The sequence below is a fragment of the Mus caroli genome, unplaced genomic scaffold (genome assembly GCF_978045245.1).
Source record: "Mus caroli unplaced genomic scaffold, Mus_caroli_1 scaffold_14, whole genome shotgun sequence".
NCBI classification, from domain to species: Eukaryota; Metazoa; Chordata; class Mammalia; order Rodentia; family Muridae; genus Mus; species Mus caroli.
The window spans coordinates 106169118-106184399 of record NW_028227269.1 but is presented as its reverse complement, the minus strand read 5'-3'; the positions used below and the strand labels follow the sequence as shown (position 1 = coordinate 106184399).

Below are 15282 nucleotides of genomic sequence, written 5' to 3'. Positions count from 1 at the left end.
AAGAGCAGCAGCAGCAGTGGAGTACAGGCATCTGGAGCCAGAGGACGATGTGTGTGCTACAAAGGGCATGGCTGGAGAAGTGACCCAAGCCCTTGGAGGAGCCCAGAAGATCGTGAGTTGGATCCCAGACGTTGGATGGTTGGAGATTGATTTTTGCTTTGATTGTGACTGTGCCCTGATATTTTCCCTCTTGAAGGAAGAAACTGTTTTGGTGGAGCCCACAGTTAAGAGACTTTTAATTGTAAAAAGACTTTGGATTTTAAAAGAGATGGATATTTTAAAGAGATTGAAATTTTAAGAATATGTAAAGACTGTGGGACTTTTAAAGTTATTTAGATCTTGGGGATGAATAAGAATGTAAGGGTTGAGGCTTACTAGTGATGTGTTTGTGTGTCAAGTTGACGGGTCAATTGTACTGGCTATTTTTGTGTCAACTTGACACAGCTGGAGTTATCACAGAGAAAGGAGCTTCAGTTGAGGAAATGCCTCCATGAGATCCAACTGTAAGGCATTTTCTCAATTAGTGATCAAGGGGGAAAGGCCCCTTGTGGGTGGGACCATCCCTGGGCTGGTAGTCTTGGGTTCTATAAGAGAGTAGGCTGAGCAAGCCAGGGGAAGCAAGCCAGTAAGGAACATCCCTCCATGGCCTCTGCACCAGCTCCTGCTTCTGACCTGCTTGAGTTCCAGTCCTGACTTCCTTTGGTGATGAACAGCAGTATGGAAGTGTAAGCCGAATAAACCCTTTCCTCCCCAACTTGCTTCTTGGTCATGATGTTTGTGCAGGAATAGAAACCCTGACTAAGACAGACAGTTACTGCCAAAGAACACTGGTGCTTTCACGTCACTGTGACATAGTTGATGGTCTCTCACACAGAATAGGCATTCGATGTTTTCTGTATATCTCCAGGGAATAGATGCTTGGGCAGCACCTGTAGGATCACAGGTTTAGCCCCATTACAATTCTGAGAATGCTTTACTTGACAGCTTAGTGTAGTATCCACTGTGGAGCAGCTGCTCTGTGCTGAGGTCTGGGCTGTGGGGTTGGACTTAGGAATATAAATAAGATAGAGTTCCCTCAAGGAGCCTGGTGTCCCAGGCAAGATGGAGAGGATTGGGCTTTGTATTAGTCTTGTACCACAGTAATTGAAGAACGCTCAAGAAATTGCAGGGATGTGAAGGACAGAAAACTATGACTGGGACCACTGGAGAAGCTTTTAGGGGATAGAAGTTTGAGAAGAAGCAGTAATGAATGCACACATGACAGGTGTTGGGTGAGGACTGGCAGGGAAGAGGTGGAGGGATGTATTCAAAGGTACAGGCAATGCGTACTAGGACTGGGAGCCTTTGGATAGCTGGCCTGTAAGGTGCTGTGGAATGGGATAGGAGGAGGAAGGAATGGTTTAGCAGCAGAGAGGTGTTTGGTTATGCAGAGAGACAGACTGTTGTCAGAGCCTAAGCAGGAGATACGTAGAATGAAGTTGCTAGAGATACTCAGGTGTGAGCTGGGTAGTGACTGGCAGGGGTTGTTTTGTGATGGATTTAACCAGTATTTAAACCTGTTGGTCTGGAAGAACTTTTAAGCTCTTTTGACCCTGAACTACCATGTGCTTCCTGGTATATAAATGGAGGCAGTGTGGGAGTGGTGCTGCTCAGTGTAAATTATAGCTTAAATTTCTTACCTGCTAGGTGACCTCAGACAGAGAAAGGATATGATCATCCAAGGAGCTGATCTTAACTCGGTGGTGCCTGTTAGAGGGCAGACACTGAATATAGGGAGGTTGCTGTGGCTGCTTGAATGAATTCTTGCAGGTAGGCTAACACCAGTGAACTGGGAAGTTGAGGGACAGAGGATCTAGGAAGTAAAGTCTGTTTACAGTCCTGGCATCACTAAACCACTTGGGGAGGAGCAACATGCTTTTGTAGGCCATTGCTGTTAAGAGCAGAAGGGTCTAAGAGCTGTTTCTCACAGTGCTGCTCTTGAGTCATTTAGAGAGCACAGAGTCACAGGATAGCAGGTCTTGACAATAGGACTGGAGCCAGAGGCCAGTTGCATGTCACCAATAGTGTGCTTCTACAGTTCTTGCAGGCCAGCAGGTCTGCTATATTTGGAAGTATGATTCAAAAGTTATTACTACTGGGAACCTTGGTGGCTTTCATTGCTTGCAGGCTGAGTTCTGTGACTCTTTTTTTTTTTTTTTTTCGACAGGGTTTCTCTGTGTAGTCCTGGCTGTCTTGGAACTCAGTCTGTAGACCAGGCTGGCCTTGAACTCAGAAATCCGCCTGCCTCTGCCTCCCAAGTGCTGGGACCAAAGGTGTGCTCCACCACCGCCCGGCTCTGTGACTCGTTGTAGATGTACCATACCTCCATGGATCTGGGTGGGCTTGATTCCCACAGAACGACTTGGTGCTCTGTCTAGCCTGTGTCATTGTTCTTAGTTGAGTGTCAGTGGTGATGGAGAGGGAGCACCTGCCTCCCTTCCGGGATTCATAGGAAGAAGTGCTTAAACTCCTCCTCCTGCCCCTGCCTATCTTTTTATCTCAAAGCAGCTCCTTGCTTTTAGTTTCCTAACTGTTTCACATGCTGTACTGATGCTCTAGTATCCAGGGTGACTGACAGACACCCAGTGCTTCACACCCTTTCACTAGATTGAAGGTAAGCTACGTGCGATTGGATGCATTTGATGTGAAAGGGAAGGTGGGACCTCTTTGTAAAGAATGCTTTTTTCCTATTTTAGCACCTGCCTTCTTTGTGTGGCTGGTGAATCACATTCTAAACTTTGTCCTATCACGGTTCTTCATAGCAGATAGTCATTTCTTTCCCTTTTTGATGTTGCACATTAAACCCAGGTTGTGTCCTCTACCATTAAACTCCATGCCCATGATTACATCAACCCATCCATCTATTTATTATAATAAGTGACCAAAGTAGGCCTTGTGTCTTCCCTGAGCAAGGTCTAAGTCATCATCCCAGGGCTCCACGAATAGAGGGTCACTGGGGTATCCTGTGCTACCACAATGAGCTGCTTTCTAAAAAATTGGATCCACAAGTCCTAGCACTCAGCAAGGAGCTTACCCCCTCATTGGGCCTCCCCTTATTTGCTGACTCGCTTCACCAGGTTCCACTTGTGAATGGCCTGAGCCTTGCTTCTTGTAGATATATATGTCAGCTCCTCAAGGTCTTTACTCACAGTGCCATTGTTAATGTCCTTTGTCTCACTACCTCATCTATCTGTGAGTATCCTAGTCATTTCTCATGTGTCTGCTGGCACAAGGTTCATGTGGCTAAACGTGCACGACTGACTAGCGATGAGAAACCCTGTACAAGGCCAGGGTCTGCATGGCCTGTGAAGCTTGTCTTCTGTGCCTACACTTGCTTTTTAAAGCATTTTGGATTTTCTATGGAACAGAATATGGGCATTAGGCTACTTATCCAAAATATGTATCTTCAGTGTTTGTCTGTATGGGAAGTGGTTGTTTTAAGAAAGAGTGACCGAGGATCTAGTATTTCTGACCTTCCTCTACTGTGTGTGTGTCTGGTAAGCACTATCCCCTTGCTGTCCTGCAGTAATGCATCAGTATGTACCATGAAACTCAGTGTAACTACACTGTAGAGTAGGACCGGCCTCTGCCCTGGTTTCGTGGGTGAGAAGGAGTGCACTTTGTCTGCTGAGACGGCTGTGCATGCTTCTCTTTCCTGTTTGGAGGCCTCAGGTTCTTTATATGTATTTTTCCCATTAAGAAAATTCAAGCTATGAATTGAGGTGAGATCTTAGCATTGGAAATGAAGATGTTCCCGTGCCACATCTCATTTCTTGTTGTTATTCTTTGATGATATAACTTTCATTTCTTTGTCTTTTCTCTCTTTGTAGTCAGAAAATGGGTAAGAAGAGTCGAGTGAAAACTCAGAAATCAGGTACTGGGGCTACAGCCACTGTGTCACCAAAGGAAATTTTGAACCTTACAAGTGAGCTGTTGCAGAGTAAGTGTTCTGTTCTCCACCCCACCCCCACCCCACCAGCTGTCCTTGCCACACGTGGCAATGCCTTTTACTCCTCTGCAGGGGTGTAGGGCTCCCTGGAACAGGGCCTTTTTTTTTTTTTTTTTAAGATTTATTTATTTATTTACTATATGTAAGTACACTGTAGCTGTCTTCAGACACACCAGAAGAGGGCGCCAGACCTCATTTCGGATGGTTGTGAGTTACCATGTGGTTGCTGGGATTTGAACTCCGGACCTTTAGGAGAGCAGTCGGTGTTCTTACCTGCAGAGCCATCTCTCCAGCCCCCGGGGACAGGGCCTTCTTTACAGCAGCTTGTGCTCTGCCATTCTTAGAAGCCATGGACCTGGACATTGCAGAGCTTCCCTCACCTCAGCCCCTCTGCAAAGTGGGGATGCCTGTTTGGGCATGGGCCTGTCAGCCATTGGGCATGATCCTTTCTAGACCCACAGTCAAGAACAGGTTCCACTGCTCTGTAGCAGTGTGGTCTCGTATGAACTGCTGAGGTTCAGTGTCCATTAGCAAACACAGGTCACTGTCTCCAGCCCTTGACAAGTACCACAGGAGATGTGGCATGTGAAGATGTATCATGACTGGTAGCCCTAGGCAAGCCCATCAGACCTCCTTCTAGAACAGAATAGTGCACCTGTATTCTCAGTGATTACATAAGAATGTTTCTGGTTTTCACATGAAGGCTGAGAGTTCCTAGTTTAAAGTGAAATGTTGTTGCCCACACTTTTTAAAGCTAAAATACTTTGATAATTTTGAGTTGTGGGTTCAAACTGGTGCTGCTGATAACTTGGGCATAGCCATGATTTTTCTGCCCTTATATTTATGTTGACCTTTTCCCCTTATGCATAGGTAATATGTCAGCTAAAACTCAAGTAAAAATAGAGCTTTTCTTCAAAAATAGAAAGTGGTCAATAGTTAGGCCACTGTGAGGCCCCTCCCTGGGTGCTTTGAGCTGTGCTCACCCTGCATCCCATCACTGTTTTCCCTCCTCCTGTTGGGACACAGATGGCTTTCACCCCGCACTCATGCTTTGCTGTCATCTGTCAGGGCCTCAGTCAGCACTTGGTGGGGAAAGAATGAAGTCAGACTGGTTAACCTGAAAAGTTAGGTGTCAGCACATCACCAGATCATGTTAATTATTTGCCACATGCTCTCCTCTTTAGTGAGATGGGAGTAGTGGGTTTGGCAGGGGTATGGGAAGGAGACTGTCTTTAAGCTATTTTAATACTTAATGAGGCCGTGCTCCCAGGAGGCTGACTGCCGGTAGGTATGTTCCAGAATGACCAGCCCTGGCCGTTAGTAGGTGTTGGTTCTGCAGTTCAGCTTCTTCAGAAGTCTCTTCTTTCCCAGTGTGACTGTGTCGTGTCTTTTGTAGCACATACACATGGATGTGAAATGTTTGTCAACTAATTGACCTTATGTTCAGTTTAGCAGGTGAGAGCCATTGTTCTGGGACTCAGCTAGAAAGGCACCTATGCCATCTAGAAGAAATCAGGGAAAATACTTTTCAGTTGTATCCTGAGGAGAGTTACTAGAAGGGGTGGGAGCATACGTGGGGACACTGGGCCGAAGCTGGGGAGGGGTATCCTTGGGTCTCAAGTCATTCACAGGCTTTGAGGAGTGTACAGAGTGTACCCATTTGCTTTCTAGTCATGGACAGATACTTGCATGGCTAGAGCAGCTCTGTCCTTGAACATAAGTCATTCGTTGTTTCGCAGACTAGTAGGCTAAAGTGGAGGAGGAGTTCTTACACAGTGGCTTTCTTTCACCTTACAGAATGCAGCAGTCCTGCACCCGGCCCAGGGAAAGAATGGGAAGAGTACACGCAGATCCGGGCTCTGGTTGAGAAAATACGGAAGAAGCAAAAAGGTAAAATTGTTGGAATGCTGCTGCTGAGGGAAGCTGGGCCTAGGATAGTGGGTTCTGAGTAGTAAGCCTCAGGTGGTCGAAAAATGAGGCAGCGCGGCAGCACCCAGAGTCCCACAGGAGTGAAAGGAATAAGTGCTGAGCTCCAGGGGGCAACATTTGTGCCCATAAGATAACATGGGATAAAATAACATGACTTTTATTTATCTTTATTGTATGGCATATGTATGGGCCTTGTTAACTCTTGTTTATTTGACTTGAAGTGGTGTTGGTTAGTGTCTTACGAGGTGTTTAGGATTGACTCCAGCCCATCATTTTTCTCCCTGGCAGTGTTACTGTGTAGCCGTCAGCCTTTCTGGTTGTTGGGATTACTACAGTCATGCGCCACCACACCCAGCCCCAGCCCATCTTGACTAAGAGAGAGTTACATTTCATTTCTTTCCTTTTTGTATTTGAGTACACTGTAGCTGTCTTCAGACACACCAGAAGAGGGCATCAAATCCTATTACAAATAGTTGTGTGCCACCATGTGGTTGCTGGGAACTGAACTCAGGACCTCTGGAAGAGCAGCCAGTGCACCTAACTGCTGAGCCGTCTCTTCAGCCTCTACCTCTTAGAGATTGGCTTTCATTTCATGCTTATGAGTATTTTGCCTACATGTATGTGTATCAATGCAGTGCCTGTGGAAGCCAGAAGAGGGAGTCAGATGCCCAGAAAGTGTTATAGACTGTTGTGCTCCACCATGTGGGTGCTAGGAATTAATTGAACCTGGGTCCTCTAGAAGAGCAGCCCGTGCTCTTAACTGCTGAGCTATCTCTCTAGGCCCTGCACTGTACTTCTTAAGCTGTGTTTTTACGGGACATATGCAGTAGCCATCTTAATTATTCTTAGCCAGGTTGGCATAAGGACTGTCAGTTTGAAAAAGCTGTAGAGCACAAAAAGAGTATTGACATGCACAGCGACGTGGAAGGTAGCAGAGAAAGCAGTAAGGAGTACACGCTGCAAAGATGACCCTTTATAGTCTGAACAAACGTGATCGTTTTCCACTTGCTGCCTTAAGTAGCCGTCTTGTTCTCTTTGGATACCTGAAATGGTGTAGTCTGCATATAGCTTGGATGGCCTCGGACTCCAAGTCCAGGAGAGCAGGTTTCCAATTGGTTCATGTGGACTTGATGATGTTAATTATCTCTCATCAATTTGCCAAAAACATCTCTGCTTATCTGAGTCTGCCTTCTTAGATAGTGTTAGTAGGCTGCACTAAAGTTACAGAATGAGCAGAACGAAATTTCATTTTAAACTTTACTGAGCTCAAATCATTTGTCTTCCTTAGTTTCTGTTCATGCCTGGCATGATAAAGAGGTGTGTCAGGAAACTTTACAGGGTGGTGAAATGGGTTAGGTTCTCTGCCTGTCTCCTCATGATAGAAGCATGCCTCTTGCTCCTCACTTGATCGTAATGGGACAGTTACTCCAATGCATGACTTTTCATCTTTGGGACTATTTTAAACCTGATAGAAAGTCTAGAAAAGAAAGTTGGATGAGAGTCTCTACCCAGATTGTACACTTGCTGAACTCACGTTGGCTCAGGTCCTCCCTCCTTTCTTCCACTCGCTCATCCTCACCCTCCACCTTTCTTTTGATTTCTGTATTTGGTTTAAGAAATAAAAGATACCAGATTGAGCTGTAGCTCTACACTGTGCTTTCAAAGGTCTTTGTCTTTACTATGAACACTTTTCGATTCTACCTGAATATCACATAACTATAAATAGAAATAGAATCATGTAAATTTACATAATTTCTGTCATGCTTGAGTTTACATTTTTTTCTATAGTTATACTTTACTACTTTGTGTGTTTGAGTGTTTTGCTTACATGCATGTAAGTACATCATGTGCATGTCTGATGCTTGTGGAGGCCAAAAGAGGGTGTGAGATCCTCTGGGACTAGAGTTATGGCCTACTATGTGGGTGCTGGGAATCAAGTCTGAGAGCAGCCAATGCTCTTAGTTGCAGATCCATCTTTGCAGCCACATGCCTGACTCTTAAACACATGCTATACTTGTGTTTTTTGTGTGTGGACACCCTCAGATCATACTTACAGACTGCCTGTGTTAGCCCTGCATCTTTGTGTTCTTAGTGTCAGACCTGCAGCACATTCTCCTCTCTTCCAACCAGCAGTGCTCAGAGACAAGCTGCTGATGTTATTTGATGGGGACATTGTAAGGAGAGAGATGGCATGTGGCAGATCCCAACCACAGTTGTGGTAACTAAGTCTTCTTTCCCTTTGCCATTGATACTATGTAGCCGAGGCACTTCATGTTCAATGTTCTTGTCACATGGTCTCAAAACAGACTAGTGCTTTGACTGGCAGAGCTTGGGTTTTTAACTCCCCGTTCCTGGAGCTTGCTCAGGTATGTACCATGACTACCTGGTGGTTACTTTTGATTATTCAGGGTAGGGGTGTTAAGATGAGGGCTAGTGTGAGTTGTGCTCTGCCTTTATGCTCTAGAGCCATGTGATGAAATGTGTCCTAAAGTAGCTCTTGTTTCCAACATGGATGATATAGGTCTGTCTGTTACTTTTGATGGGAAAAGAGAAGATTACTTCCCTGATCTAATGAAATGGGCCTCTGAAAACGGGGCTTCTGTCGAGGGTTTTGAAATGGTTAACTTCAAAGAAGAGGGCTTTGGTTTGAGAGCAACAAGAGACATCAAGGTGAGTTTATTATCTGTTGGTCTAAGGGGGTTTAAGTATGTTTGAACCATTGTATGGTTTTGAGATTGAGCTCAAGGTATGGGACAGAGACCTCTGAGACCCAGCTAAAGCTTTGTGGGTATGTAGGCAGCATTCTCCATCCTTGTGGGCTGCAGTGCCTTTATCTGACCACATGGGCCTCAGTCTGACAGTATTCTAGGGAGCCCTGCTAGTTCATCCTCCTGGAGAGCTGTGTCATTGACCTTGCCCTAGAGCAAGGCCTTTACAGGCTTCTGTGAGAAGACTATAGAATGTGCCTGGTAGGATTTTGAGACTTACTACGGAAAAGGAACTGGACTTAATGGTGGGAGAGAGAACACCTCCAATCCTGTGATGGATAGGGATGTAGGCAGGCTGGAAGGTAGGCCCTTATAACCTAGTGGCTGAAAGTGCTACTTATAGAAATGCTGCAGTAGGAGTGGAGAGGAGAACTGGGCATCTGGAGAGAAACACTTTTCAGACGACTCTGCTCCTTAATTCTACTGTCCTAAAGAGGAGGGGTCACTCAGTCACTTAGCTTGTTTGCCAGTGGGGAGAAAGAACTGAGCTTAGCCTGTGGGTGCTGGTTGCCCCAGGATATTCATTCTGCTTTGTACTCTCCACCCTGTGCCTTACAGAGCAAGCTCACATAAGGGCTTTGGAGGGAGCCGGTGTGCCTGAGATTAGGTGTGAGCATCTGCCTCCTTCTGGAACTCAGCAGGATATATTTTGAGTGACCCTTTACTATAGTCCCGTATCTCAGCTGCTGAAGAGCTTGAGTAGAAGAAATGGATATTAGTTCGATCTCCTCAGACCTCCAATAACTTTTTGACCAAGCTCTCATTAACCTGTTGTCCTCACAACTCTGGTATATTAGGTATCTGTTGAGTACCTACTATGTGAGGAATATTCATTTATTATTGTGTCAGATTCATAGAAAAATCTAGGACTTCTTCATGTATGATACTTATAATCTATTGTGGGGGACAAAGCAGAAAAGCATTCAAATAGTGGCACTAACAGAGGCAGAATGTCACAGGCTTTTCTCTTGTGTCAGATGAGAAGCCTCATTCATGCCAGTATTGCCCAATATCTTAGCTGCGGTCTTCCTGGCGCTTTTCTTGGGAACACTGTCTTCACAGTCTGGAGGCTGGAAGGTGGAAGGTTAAGGTGCTCTGCATGGGGCTCTGCTGAGGGCCTCTTCCTACTTCACACCTGACCTGGTCCTGGCATGGTCCTACATGACAGAGCTCTAGGCATGGGCTAAGCAGTAGAGGTAAACATGAGCATCCCCAAAAGAAGTGTCACACATCTAAAGATGTGCTCGTCCGTCGGGAGCAGATTAGTGAGGCTGAGGAAGTTTGTGGGCTGGTGCCGTAGCTGCTGCTGGGATTTGAATCCCTGTGCAGCAGTAGCTCTGCTCTAGTTTGTTGCCTCAGTAGAAGAAGCAGTTCACTTTACCACATGAGGCCTTGGGTTAGAGGTAGGGATTATCTCAGTTTTAGAACTTGGAAGTCTAAGGATAGCACACAGTAACACATGCTTTTATGTTCTACTCCAGATGTTTTGCTTGCTTCAGAGTAGCTGACAGTCTTGTTCTGTTATCAGCATAAAGGCTGTTGCTGCTAGTTTTCCTCACAGATAGAGAATTTTAGATTATGCTTACACTCTTTTAACTATAGTTGACATGTGACTATTTAAACCATACCTGGTATTAGAAGTGCTGATATAAAGCTGTATTGTCTTTCTTTGTGGTTGGCTCTCTGATAGATATAGTTGAAATGGTTGTAGCATGTTGTGAGATTCAACTGTTTTCTTTCTTTTTTTTTTCTCTAGGCAGAAGAATTATTTTTATGGGTTCCACGAAAGTTACTAATGACTGTTGAATCTGCTAAGAATTCAGTATTGGGTAAGAATAATTTATTTAAGGCAGTGTACAAGCTATACAAATTTCATTTCTGACAATAAAAGATCATGCTTGGTTGTTTTTTCAGCTGATAACATAGTCACTCAAATCAATATAAAGTTTTCCATCTTATGTCCAAAGAAAGATGCATGTGACATGAACTATTATATGATCTTGGAATTTTGTGCTGTAATTTTAGCGTGTTTTGAGTTGTGGCCTTTTAAGTGAGTCCATGACACTTACCCTGCTAACTTCTGGGTTGATTTAGGGCCCCTGTATTCTCAAGACCGAATTCTCCAAGCTATGGGAAACATTGCACTGGCCTTTCATCTGCTGTGCGAGCGAGCCAGCCCCAACTCTTTCTGGCAGCCATACATTCAGACCCTCCCCAGTGAATATGACACCCCTCTCTACTTCGAAGAAGAGGAAGTACGATGTCTTCAGTCAACACAAGCCATCCATGATGTCTTCAGCCAGTATAAAAACACAGCACGCCAGTACGCCTATTTCTATAAAGTCATCCAGGTGAGCTGGGCAGGGAGGAGCGGCATGCTGCGTCTTACAGGTCAAGCCCTTGCCTTCGAAGCTTGAGGGACTCAGGTACCTTTGTCATTCCCACTTTTGTAGAATCACTACCACATCGTTTTCAATGTATCTGGCTTCATCAGCATCCAGGATCAATACAAGCAGAAGTACTCTCACTGACAAAAGTTGCTGAGCTTTTTGAAAATGAGATTATAAGATTTTGCAAGTTGTGAACTTTATCAAATATAAAAAGGTTCCCTGTGTGTAATGTTTCTAGGAAAATTAGAATTGATTTTTAGGAGCTGAATAGATGGCTCAGAGGTTAAGAGCCCTTACTGTTCTTGCAAAAGACCAGGGTTCAATTCCCAGCACTTGCGTGATGAAATTCCAGGTCCAGGGGGTGCCCTTTTCTGACTTCCTAGGGTACCAGGCATGTGTACAGTGCACAGACATACATGCAGACAAAACACTCATAGAGAAAATGAATAAATGTAATAAAAATTAAAAACTTAAAAACATTAGGAAACAAAAATTGGGAAAAGTTAAAATTAATTTCTACTATATTCATTAGTTGAAAAAATTGACAGTTATGTTAACTGCAAGGTGATTTGCTTATGTTTTTCAAAGTGTACTACTGTTTATTACGTATTATATTTCAGGTAGTTGTAAGTGAAAGTGTCATACACACATCTCTAGAGGGTTGATTTGACTTTGTGTGTTTTGGAGTTTCATCTTCCGTTTTCCAGATGGAGCAGAGCCAGTGCTGTAGCTCCCCTTAGCTGAGCAGGAGGTGTCTTCTCCAGACTCCTCTTTGCAGTACTTGGGTCTGCCTCTGCCCCGCTGCACCTGACCGTGGAGAGCAGGAATGGGAGCTGCTCGCTCCTTTCCTTGGGCAGTTTGACAGCCTGGATTGGGCTGATGTAAATCATGTGTCCTACAGTGTTTTGTTTCATTTTTGAAATGTAGTAATCTCACTTTACTGCTTAATGAAATAGTTTTATTTATTACCTTATTCATTCATTTATTGTTGTAAAGATGACTTAATTTGTATGTGTGTGCATAGAACCTAGGGCCTTGGGCTCTCTGGGCGAGCACTTTCCCACCGCTGTCCGCTCACTGTTTGCCTTTACAGCATACCTATTGTACAGGAGGATCCCTCGCAGAGGTACTTCTTCCCTCCTGCCAGATGTTCCAGCTATTTCAAAGTCAGAGGAGTCTTGCCTCAAATATGAATCGTTTTGCCTTTCTAACCTCAAGGTTTAGGATATTATGAAGAATGGTAATACATAGGTTTTCTTTCAGGCTTATCTAATTTAAAAAATTGTTGCTGGAGCTAGATTAAAAAACTTTGCGTCTTTGTTTATGATATCCTAGAGTCCTACATCTGACGTCTGGTGTGGCCTTTGTCTTCTGGAAGTGCTATGCTTTGATTTTCTTTTATTGTAATGAGTGCCGTAGCATTAAGAGTACTCTGACTCTCTGCCTGTCTGTCTGTCCATCCTGTCCATCCCAGTGTGTGTGATGTAGGTGATGGGGTGTGATCACTTATGTGGGGTTAGCTGGGAGGCCTTGTTAGGAAGGGCATTTAAGTGATGGTCCCTAAGCTGGACGAGGCAGAATGAAAGAGTAGAGGATAATCTGTCCAGGTGGCCATGTGGGAAGAACACAGGCTTTGTAGTAAGACAAACCTGGAAAACCTGATCCCATCACACTTGCAGTTCAAGTGGAATTTGTAGTAACTGAGGGTGTGCTCTGAAGCCAACTTGCCAGAGCTTACCTACCCCACTCTCCACTGCTTAGCAATGTGCTGTGCCTCAGTGGACAGTTTCTGTGCTTCCCTTGGCTGTAAGGTGGGAAGGTACTGCCCAAAATTGCAGGGGAAGGTAGACAGAAGGAGGTGAACTTTATGTGAATGAAGCCCTGGGCTGCAGACACTCCATTGTGTAATTGTCGCTGTCGGGACCTTCAGCTTCAGCCAGCCTTGCTTGGTTGGTATAGGCTCTTTTTCTTTTTCTTTTTTTTTTTTTTTTAAGATACCTTAATATATTTTGTTTTCATTTATTAATTATATTCATATATATCTTATATCATTGTAATCACAAAACCCTTATATTTCAGAAAATCCGTATTTCCCTATACTTTGTAGAGAAAATATCTTAATGCTATTGTTACAGGTTCTTAAGGGTTTCACTTGCTTCTCCCTGCGTTGGGATACTTTACATCAGTCTTTTCAACATTTTCTCTTACAGGACAGCCAGGGCTACACAGAGAAACCCTGTCTCAAAAAACAAAAAAACAAACAAACAAAAAAAAAAATTTTCTCTTACAAATTTCAAGGTAGGCAAGGATAATGAAAAGCCTCCTGCAGGCCACAGGGTGGGAGGACACAGACTGGGGACTGTGTCCAGCTCTCAGTTCTGTGGTTGACTTGGGAACTCTTAAATCTTGAAAGTTCACACAGGTTTTAGTGTTTTCTGTAGTTTAAAATAATGCTAAATGGCTTACTGCAAAATGGGCACTGTGGGAAAACCTCTCTTCCTCAGAGCTCAGAGCGCCCCCTGTCTGTGAGAAGCACTGACTTGCAGGCTGTCTCCATGCTTCTTTCCTTCTTCCTCCTCCTCCTCCTCCTCCTCCTCCTCCTCCTCAGTCTTTGTTTTTTATTTTCTTTTTTTGAGACAGGATTTTGTTATATACTCCCGGCTGGCCTAGAATTTGTTATGCAGACTAGGATGGCCTTGAGTGTTCCTGCCTCAGTGCAGGGATAACAAGCATGCCGCTCTCTAGCCTAGCTAACTGCTGGGGTTCTTTTTCCAAGGAAAGTGTGACTGTCACTAACAGGGATGAAGATGAGGAGCAGAGGGAACTATTCAAGTTGAAAACACATCATGAGCTTTTGTAGAAAGTATTGTCTTTTCTCCCTCCTTCCCTGCCTCCCTCTCTCTTTCTCTCTCTCTCTCTCTCTGAGACAGGGTCTCACTATGGCTGACCTGGATTTTGCTATGTAGACCAGGTTGGTCTCAAACGCACAGAGACTTGCTTGCCCTCGCCTCTGGAGTGGATTAAAGGCGTGCTCTACAACGCCTGGCCTGTTAGAAAAGGAACCTCTAAGCAGCTTAGAACAAGAGGCATAACCTGGGAGCCCAACCAGCAGCTCAGGGGGGTATGCGGCCGATTTAAGGAGCAGTTGTTCTGCATTAGCCAGAGGTCCAGAACTAATAGAATGAACAGATACACACAGTAAAGGGATTTATTAGAGTACCTTACAGGCTGAGGACCAAGGAGTTTAATATCTGTCATACTATAGAAAAGAAAAGGCAAGAGTCTGGTGGGTAGCTGTTCAGTCCACAAGGCTGGGTGTCTCTGAGGGTTCATGGAGAGCTGCTGGTCTTGTCTGTTAGAATCCTGAAGAAGTTGGATTTAATATCGACTGCAGCAACAGGAGGATGAATTTGCTAGTGAGAGTGGGGGCAAGCAAGTAGAAAACAGTTTCCTTCTTCCGTGTCTTTTTATGTGAGCCACCACCAGAAAGTACCATTCAGGTTGGTAGATCTTTTTTCAAATGATCTGTTTAAGAAAATTCTCTCACAGGAGTGACCAACAACTTGGGTCCCTGTCAATTCCAGATGTTGTCAAGTTGACAGCCAAAATTAGCCATTACACGTGTTAAACCATCTTTTGAGTCCAGCTGTTTTTCTTGTTTTAGGTTATTCTCATCACATCTGGAAGTGTTGAATAGTAAATCAGAGTAAATACAGATGTTTTTGTTGTCTGCTGCTATTCTGTTTGTGTGGTGCCTTCCCTCTTGCTCATGCCTTCTCGGAGTTGGGTGTTAGGCAGCTAGCAGCTCAGTGCAGCATCACTGGCTCAGTGCTCAGGAAGATGGAGGAGACCCACCTTAACATGTCATCACATGATCTGTCCTTGGGAGTGTCTTCCTGTCTTGTGTTGGTGTTTTGCTTTTTCATTGAAGATCTTCATCTTCCCAGACAAATACACATTGAGCTCTGCCACAGATCTTTGCAGGGCACAGGTAAGGGGTGTCCATGTTCCATTCCTAGTTGTTGTTATTTCCACTTAGAGTTGTCTTCCTGGGTGCTAGATTGAGGGCTGGCTCCTTTGTTAGGGCTCAGAGTCAGTGTGTTTGTGGTGTGCTCCTGTCCTTGGCAGGTCTGTTAGAGAGTCACACTGTTCTCCAGTGTTACATTCTAAGTGCGTTATGACTAACTTCTACTAATCATACATGCCT

General features: G+C 44.5%; 1 protein-coding gene across 4 annotated transcripts in view; it reads left to right on the top strand.

The window, feature by feature from the left end:
* Positions 1 to 15282, top strand: part of Setd3 (SET domain containing 3, actin N3(tau)-histidine methyltransferase) — a 74833-nt gene that overhangs the window by 12488 nt on the left and 47063 nt on the right. For 3 of the 4 annotated variants that reach the window (XM_021178522.3, XM_021178520.3, XM_085830647.1), the window contains exons 2-6: positions 3870 to 3979; positions 5786 to 5878; positions 8439 to 8587; positions 10442 to 10514; positions 10780 to 11036. In XM_021178522.3, the coding sequence (XP_021034181.1) occupies positions 3877 to 3979; positions 5786 to 5878; positions 8439 to 8587; positions 10442 to 10514; positions 10780 to 11036 (675 nt within the window). In that variant the 5' untranslated portion in view covers positions 3870 to 3876. Of the gene's footprint in view, positions 1 to 3869; positions 3980 to 5785; positions 5879 to 8438; positions 8588 to 10441; positions 10515 to 10779; positions 11037 to 15282 lie in introns of those variants that run through there. The other variant, XM_085830648.1, reaches the window with a different exon arrangement.